General features: G+C 36.3%; 1 protein-coding gene across 1 annotated transcript in view; it reads left to right on the top strand.

Moving 5' to 3' along the window:
* Nucleotides 1-9,344, top strand: part of LOC117115612 (neurogenic locus notch homolog protein 1-like) — a 37,539-nt gene that overhangs the window by 8,749 nt on the left and 19,446 nt on the right. The window contains exons 5-14 of the mRNA XM_033259478.1: nucleotides 20-139; nucleotides 635-757; nucleotides 1,247-1,369; nucleotides 1,840-1,965; nucleotides 2,711-2,839; nucleotides 3,202-3,327; nucleotides 5,030-5,155; nucleotides 5,953-6,078; nucleotides 7,455-7,577; nucleotides 8,373-8,495. Coding sequence (XP_033115369.1) covers nucleotides 20-139; nucleotides 635-757; nucleotides 1,247-1,369; nucleotides 1,840-1,965; nucleotides 2,711-2,839; nucleotides 3,202-3,327; nucleotides 5,030-5,155; nucleotides 5,953-6,078; nucleotides 7,455-7,577; nucleotides 8,373-8,495 — 1,245 coding nt within the window. The remainder of the gene's footprint in view (nucleotides 1-19; nucleotides 140-634; nucleotides 758-1,246; nucleotides 1,370-1,839; nucleotides 1,966-2,710; nucleotides 2,840-3,201; nucleotides 3,328-5,029; nucleotides 5,156-5,952; nucleotides 6,079-7,454; nucleotides 7,578-8,372; nucleotides 8,496-9,344) is intronic.

Raw genomic sequence — 9,344 nt, 5'->3', positions numbered from 1 at the left:
GACTATTTTTACTTTACAGCCTTAGCCGCGTGTTTTACAAATCCATGCCAAAATGGAGGACAGTGCTACGATGGCACGTCGTGCTCGCTTCGTACATGCATTTGTTTAACTTGTTTCCATGGAGTAGACTGCGAATCACGTTAGTATATTGCCATCTAAGGCAACTATTTTTGACAATAGACCTATAAACAGCTCATTCGGGATATCCATCCCCGCTTCTACTCTTATCGCTGCTCCTCTTGTGTTTCAGTTGGAGGGCTTTCAACAGTTTCAATAGCGCACTACCTTTCATATGAGACGTTTAAGTCGTTGGTCCCGTGTGCAATATGACCCACGTGCACGTTAATGAACGCAGTACTGTACACTCTTTGGAGAGTAGGGGATTTGCTCCTGGTATAGTGCCCCATCACCTCCCAGAACGACCCCACTCAACAAAAGTCTTCTTCGGACTTTCATGGGTTACTATTGATGTTCACAGCGGGAAAAAAAATCTAATCCTAAATGCAATCCTATACAATTTTATCTTCATAATTGGACATATGATTTACCATAATACTAATAACAACAAAGTAATTTTAAAAAATTATATTGAAAATTCATAAAATGATATACAATTTCCTCCTTTTTGTTGTAGCAATCAACGTATGCTCGACAAACCAATGTTTAAATGGAGGTTTTTGTCAGCCTGATGCTGTAAACTGCCGTAGTTATACATGTGCATGCCCGTCCTGCTTTATTGGAAACAACTGCGAGACAGGTTGTGCGCCTTATATTTTTTTTATAATCACTGGTCGTATAGTAGTAGTAGAAGTAGTAGTAGCAGTAGCAGTATCCTCAGTAGCGGTAACCTTAGCAGTAGTAGCAGGTGGTAGCAGCGGTACGGGGCACTGTACCCCACATACTCAAGCACCACAGCCCACAGTTAGCTATAATCAATGCTTAACCCAAGCGCATTCAAATAAACAAATCAAAAGAAGCAGTAGCAAAGTTCAAAATCATAAGTAAATAATGCAACATTTAAAAAAATAACAAGGAATAAAAAATGAAGACTATTGATTAAAGAGGTGAGTCTTTAAGTTAGACCTAAAGACAGCCACAGATGGTGAAGACCATCACCAGGGAACAGTTGTACTGTAATTAATTAATGTAATTTAACTGTTCCTTGGTGGCACATTCCACGGAAAATTTCATGTTTCATAAAATGCTTTATTCAGAAATTCATAATTCATTTTGGTTATTTTTTCAGCGGTTCCTAGCCCTTGTAGTAATCACCAGTGTCAAAACAATGGAGCATGCGTAGTTAATTCACAATGTTCGGATTATTCGTGTGTTTGTTCGAGTTGTTTTACTGGAGACTACTGCACCATACGTACGTATTCGTTTCATTTATGTATAATGTTATTAATATAGATGATGGGGAAGACCTTGTTCGCAAGTAAAGTTCTTTGCAGAGCATGCGTGTATTACCAAATATTAAACAACATATGATTGGTCAGTCGTAAAGTTTGATAGACCCCACTGGAAAAGTCCATTGTTTTTAGGGGCATTTTCAGTTTATGTGGGCAATACAAAAAGAGGTTTAGTAAGTTTTCAAAACTGGCAACAACTTGGAAGCACAGTTCGACAGGACAAGGAAAGTGTAGATTTTAAAAATGATGAAAATGGTCGCTGAAATTTGGAAGAAAAAGAGATGAAGAACAATAGTAGCAACTTCGATATGTCCACAAACACCTGTATTTTAGAGCGTAGACTTTTTAACATGTAATAAAAATAACATTTCGTTTATCATGACACGAATATGACCAGTATTTTTATAATAACGTATATTTTAACGTCTAGCCACTACTATATGTGCGACTTCCAACCCGTGTTTAAATGGCGGTAATTGTCAGAATATTGCTGGTGATTGCAGTAGTTACACGTGCGTCTGTCCTACATGCTATACTGGAACGAACTGCGAGGCAGGTAATAACCGTAATAATGTAAATACTATATAGATTTCGATTGAGCCCCACCATTGTTGGGGCTGAAGTTCGAACATTTTGAGAATAAGGACCTGTGGTGCCTGGGAATTGCACTCTCATACCTTTAAAATCTTAACGGTAATTCTTATCAACAATACAATGCAACAATTATTTTTCTTAATACATTTTAGGGGGTGCGATCGCACCTTCTGCACCGGACCCTCTGCATCCGCCCAAGAAGATCTGTAACGTAATGAAGTTCTGGTTGTCGTCTATGACACGGCAGTTTGACCCTAATCTACGTTGTGCAAAAAAAAGCATAACGGCAATGGATGAGTGAACCCGTTCTACGTTAAGGTCGTCTCGAAAATCGAAAGCTACTCATTGTAGGAGCGTGCGTGATTAATGATGAATTGATTAATTGAGATGATCTTGGATATTTGATGAAGTATTGTATTACTTTGTAATGAACCATAACAAAAAGATTTAGTCTGCAATTTTCGTTATGACATTAGGCCTCCGCCAGTTCCAGTTTGTCCACATCCATATGATTTAAACGATCAGTGTTTCATCCAACGCATTTGTTTATATTTACACAAAATAATATTGATTATTATGGTGATGATAATATTACTACTAATAATGATAAGCATTGACCATAGAGTGAAATCGTACTCAATTTCAAATTTCATGACACCAAATTATTTTATGCATAACATTTGTGTTATATATTTTGTCACATTTAGCCCTTTCACCGTGCTCCGTATCACAGACACTGTGCCTAAATGGTGGTATTTGTGTGAATGACCCAAACCAGTGCAACAGCTTCAGTTGTGTTTGTACTTCGTGTTACACCGGATCATTCTGCCAAGACGGTACATCAAATATTTTGTTTCAATTTTTTTTCTTTACTCCTTAAATTAGGATCGCTAATATATTTTTGACACGTATAAAAATAAAATTTAAAATATAAAATTTCCTTTGAGTGGGTCATTATTAGGCTATATTATGATCAATTTGTAATATATAAAACCGTATTAAAAAATATAAAAATTATATGCAATAAGATGAAAAAAAAATATAAAAATCTGCACACAGAATGGACAAATTTCTTAAAGTATTTTTAGTGAGTCCCAGAGGTTAAAGGGGCGTAAGCCCACACAATACATTAATAACGTTGAATGTTACGAACTGATGGTGACTTGCAAAATAGCATTTTGTGTTTGATTCTATATAGCATTGGCTGTGACTTCTTGCGGAGACATAGTTTGTCAAAATGGCGGATTGTGCCAGATGATTGGAACGTGTTCAGAAGCAATCTGTGTCTGTCCGCTTTGCTACACCGGAAACCTTTGTCAGACGTGTAAGACATTTACATTTGTTTTAGTACGATATATTAATTTAATGTGTAAGGAGCATAATGTACGACATAAATACGAACTCCTAAGTGCAATCATTATTAATATACAGTATATTGATTGGCAGTTAAGTTTAGTTTACACTCTGAAAAGTTCTATCATTTAGGAATATTCTGTTAAGTAGCAATACAAAACGAGATTTAGATTGCACGACGACGGAAGGACGTAGAACGTAATGACTCACTAAAAGTTATCTGCGAATGCGAGAACGTTACGGTCGCTTTGTCGAGTAGATTCTGGAACGCAATTTGGCCAAATACCTACGTATGCAGAGAACGTAGGACGACGACGCCAGGTAGGACAGTCACGCATGAGTGATTCCGTTCGAGCGTCGCGTCGTCGCAGAAATCGAAAGCTCTCTGTTATCAATTGATAAAGGTGGCAGCTCAAATGTTAGGTGTAAGGATAAGATAGAACACAGGTCGCAATTTTATTGTTTACAAGCAACACTATCATCTACAGGACTACCGGATCCCTTAGCGAGTGTGCTTACAAAAAGTATACTTCCCTCAACACTTCCCCTTAACTTAAATAAATGTTGCATACTCTTTCTTTAAAGATCTAACATGAACACAATGCTATTACATATTTTTATTGGAGATGTTGCAATTTCAAGAGTTGATCATGTAAAATATCTTGGTGTAACTTTTAATAATGAATTAATTTGGAATATTCATGTTTATGTTTTAAATAAATGCTTCCTGCATTCTTTGATTTATCGGTATTGAACAATGCAAGAACCCTACAAATAATTCCCAAAATTTACAAGGCTCTTGTTCGTAATATTATGGAGTAGGGGGTTCATCTTAGCTACCTTTTAATCTGGGTCACCATGAGAAATTAGAAGAAATCCAACTATGGATGGATATCGTCATGTCTGCATCCTTTAGAAGAGATGATTATATTACGAAATCATGAATCTTGTCATGTGTACATCCTTTAGAAGAAATTATTAGATGACGAGATCCCGGATCTCGTCTTGTGTACATCCCTTAGAAGAGATGATCAGTTGACGAGATACTGGATCTCGTCATGTCTACATCCTGTAGAATAGATGGTCAGATGACAAGATCCAGGATCTCGTCATCTGATTATCTATTCTACAAGATGTAGACATGTTGAAATCATGGATCTAGTCATGTGTACATCCTTTAGAAGAGATGAACAGATGACAAGATCCTGGATCTCGTCATGTATACATCCTTTAGAAGAGATGGTCAGATGACGAGATCCTGTATCTCGTCATGTGTACATCCTTTAGAAGAGATGATTAGATGACGAGATCTTGGATCTCGTTATGTGTACATCCTTTAGAAGAGATGATCAGATGACAAGATCCTGCATCTCGTCATGTATACATCCTTTAGAAGAGATGGTCAGATGACGAGATCCTGTATCTCGTCATGTGTACATCCTTTAGTTTAGAAGAGATGATTAGATGACGAGATCCTGGATCTCGTTATGTATACATCATTTAGAAAAAATGATCAGATGACAAGATCCTGGATCTCGTCATCTGAACATCTGGAAGGTCACTATAAGCTTCCGTAGTAGAGTGTTTCTACGAACTGAATATAACTTTAGTTTGTCAAGCACAAAGATACAAATTACTAATAGTTTTACTGATTATATTAACATATATTTTAGCCACTACTACGTGTGCGACATCCAACCCGTGTTTAAATGGTGGTAATTGTCAGAATGTTGCTGGTGATTGCAATAGTTACAGCTGCACCTGTCCTTCGTGCTTCACTGGAACTAACTGCGAAATAGGTAAAAACTCTTTTAGGACCTTATATTCATTAAAGCGTAGATGAATGATGGACGTTTACCATAAGCCCCTCCCCTTGGATACTGTTTCTAAGGTCATATAAATTGACAGCGTTAACGTACGCTAACACTTGCGTTTGGGACAACATGTGTGTTCATTGGACAAGCGTGTATTCCTTGATCTGTTCTGATTGTCAGGTTGTTATTGTTTCCCGGAAAATCCATTATAATTAAAAAAAAAAAACTATTTTCAGCGAGGTAAAAATGGTAAGCTCACACAAGAGCTTGTCTTTGACCCTAGGGAGCAAACATTCCCATACAAGCATAATTATGTAACACATAACATAATCATAATTACAATATAACATAACATACCGTAAAACCTCTAATGGAAGCCCTGGGCTTCTGTTTTTTAGAACATTTGGATGGGCTTCTTTTTGAGATTACTTTTGTAAACAAAAGAAGGGGGCTTCATTTCGAGATGGGCTTCTTCTCGAGATTAAGCACACATGGCTTCTATTCGAGCTTTTACCGTAACACATGAGTGACGTTGAACTATTACTTGCTGATGGGGACTTGCAAAATATAATTTGCTTTATTCCATATAGCGTGGGTTGTGATTTCTTGCGGAGCAATAGTTTGTCACAATGGTGGGGGAAAACAGAAGGGACAAACATTTCTTAAAAGAGATTTTTTAGTGAGACTCAGAGGTTAAAAGGTATAAGCCCACACAAAACGATATTAACGTTGAAATTTACGAACTGCTGGTGACTTGCAAAGCATTTTGTGTTTGATTATAGCATTGGCTGTGACTTCTTGCGGAGACATATTTTGTCAAAATGGCGGATTGTGCCAGATGATTGGATTGTGTTCAGCGGCAACCTGTCTCTGTCCGCCTTGCTACACCGGAGACCTCTGCCAAACGTGTAAGTTACTTGTATTAGTTTTTTTGTTTTTGTTTTTTGTTTTTAGTATCAAGCACATTTTATTCAAAATTTGAATACAAGGCTCACATAGCCCAACATGTAACACATGCCTGGCACACACAAATACCAGATATCACACCAGGTAAATACCATCAACAACATTTTACATTATTTTTATCGGTATTTATTTGCATTTTTTTTAATTTTTTTTTTTTGTATTTATTTGTATTTGTATTAGTTTTAGTATATACAGTAATATTAATTTCACGTGTAAGGCCGGGCATTTACTACGCTCGACGGTCGCTGGCCTATGCGATTCTATGGAGAACGCAACGCCACAACGCGCCCGCAACGGATCGTTTTCAATGACGAAAAGTTCAGACTGCCACCATACACATAACATAGCTTTATTTGACCTTGGATACGTTTATGCTCAGTTCAAGTTACGATATGGGTTTAGCGCTCACAGATCGTCATACAACGCAGTGAGTGCCCGGCGGAGCAATACAATAATTTTTGACATAAAAAAAAAAAATGAAATTATTAAAGCCAATTAATCCTGTCAAGCGAATGCGACAATTTATTCAGTCAATAATTAATGATTCAGTAGGCCTATATTAAATCCAGCACGAATTTATCTATCAATCGTATTATTTGTATTATGAACACTTTATCAGCGTCCACCAATATTGACGTCATAATAATTATCACCATCATCATCATCATCATCATCATCATCATCATCATCATCATCAACATTCAGCATTGTCGTTGTCATTGTCATCATCATGATTATGATTATTAAAATCATCATTACTATTTTCATCAAATCCATTTATATTAGAGTCCTACCATTATCATCATTATCATAATAATAATAATAATAATTATTATTATTATTATTATTATTGTTATTATTATTATTATTAATATTATTATTATAAGTCAACCGTGACGTCATCACTATAAACCTAATGTTATTTGCCTATCCCCCACAGTCCAATAATTTTTCAATAGTGGACGCTTGGCTTGGTTTTTTTTTTTAGGTTCGTGTGCAAAAAAAACCTAATTTTTCATCACCGCACTGCACCGCGATAAAAATTGAACTGTAATTGAAAATTACTTCCGTTAAACAAGGGTAATTAGATCCCGAAGAAAGTTCCTTCAAATTCAATATTAAGGCCCTCAGGAATTTTTTTCAAGCATAAAATCTAACCTTCGTATAATAATTTTCCTATAGTGCACTATGCGGAGCTCCAATAATTGCGTATTAGAAATTTAATCAACATAATACATCAACACGAAGAAAACCATTACCATATCACATATTATTCAACTGTTGTTATTTAATCTCATGTTGGTTTTTATTCTTAAAGTGATTGACCCTTGTGATGGTAGTATGTGTTTAAATGGAGGCACTTGCAGTGTAGTGGCTGGTACTTGCTCAGAGCACTCATGTGCCTGCCTTCCATGTTATACGGGATCTAGGTGTGAAGAATGTAAGTAAGAAATTAGTACTGGTATGATAAACTTAGTATTACATGCCTAATTTATGTCTGTTTGCTATGTTTATAAGACAGAAATAATAAAAAAAAATGATTATGGTATCTATATTATAATTATGCTTATTTCAAAGCCTACAATCACAATGAGGTAACCCAGTACTCTAACGTTGGGGATTCGAAACCTACCGGTCTGAAAAACTGTAACAACAAAGATCATCAGCAAAGAGTCTCCATCTCATTATGATTTCCATATTTCACCTTAATTTGGATAAAAATAATGACTTTACTGTCGTTAGTTGTTTTGACCACGTATCACTGTTTACGCCAAAATACACAAATATAACTATTAATGCTAAGCAAGGTAACTGGACGTTAGAGGTCTAGGCCCAGTCATATATTTTCGTAGAATTTGTCTGTATTTCCATCTGTTGATGCTGGTGTGATAGTGGATTGATGTTGATGACGATAGTGACGATTATTACCATCGATATTTAGGTTATCATTTATTATCATAATACTTTTTTATTGTCGATTTTGTCATCACAATCGTCATTATCATTATCATCATCATTTCTATCGTATTATCATCTTCATGGACATCGTCGTCAAAATGATTATCATCGGCACCATCATCTTCATCAACACCCGTCGTCGCCGTCATCATCATCACCCTCATCATTTTCAGTAGTATCATTATTCAATAAGTAAAATAAAGTAAAATAGTAAGTAAAATAATATACAGATTAACATGCACACTTTTACGTTGCTCATATTTGATTTTTTTCAAAGTGATTGATCCATGTCAGGATAGTATGTGTTTAAATGGCGGTACATGCACCGTAGTGGCTGGTACCTGCTCAGAATACTCATGTTCATGCCCTCCGTGTTACACAGGATCCAAATGTGAAGAATGTAAGTAAAATTATTTGTATGATAATCATAAGATTATGCCTACGGCATAAATCCGTTTAGTTCTATTTTTGCTATATTTGCGAAACAGAAACGACGATTTTTATTAGAGGGTGGCGTTTGAAATGATGGTGCTTTTGAATAATGATGGTGATGTGCCGTATCTAAGAGTCTTGAAATGAGGGAGTGGGGAGCGGTGGTGAAGGGAGGGGGGAGGAGGGTCGATGATTAAGTGAGGGGCACTAGCTTGCAAAATAAGGTGATATTTATCTACTTCAGCGTGATTTTTTTGCTTTGAACATTTTTAATAGGGGAGATTGGGTGGGGGCGTGTTTCATCCCCTAGATACGTCGCCGGGATGCGATTTTTTTTCCGTACGAAACATTTGCATGAAACTCCACTCGGGTTGTCTCGACTGACTCGATTCGAAAATCGCAATTCTGGAGGTCAAAAGGTCATCAACCAAAGATAAACGTCTACAAAACTTTTAAGATACAAGATTGCTGCTCGCTGTCTGATTTTGAAAAAAACACATTGCCATTCTAATATAATGAGTCGTTTAAAAAACGACATATGTATTATTTGATTTCGCTGCACGAATAATAAAAAGTGTTAGGCCCTATTTGAATTTGAGTTACATACTGTGAAAATTTTTATTTTTTAGTTGGCCGCGGTTTTGGATAATTGTTTAACCTATGTCAACCTGCGACATCCAACCACCATTAAGGCACAATTATGCCTTCATTTATAATAACACATTAATACCATTCCTTTTTAGGCTATTAGAGCATCTCGGTTCATTTCTAACAACTTGCATCTGGGCTTTCAAGCTATCTGAAGGCAATCCTTGTC

The sequence above is a fragment of the Anneissia japonica genome, unplaced genomic scaffold (assembly GCF_011630105.1).
Source record: "Anneissia japonica isolate Jap-2015-1 unplaced genomic scaffold, ASM1163010v1 scaffold16662_len1167910_cov178, whole genome shotgun sequence".
NCBI lineage: Eukaryota > Metazoa > Echinodermata > Crinoidea > Comatulida > Comatulidae > Anneissia > Anneissia japonica.
This window is presented reverse-complemented; position numbering and strand designations above follow the sequence as displayed.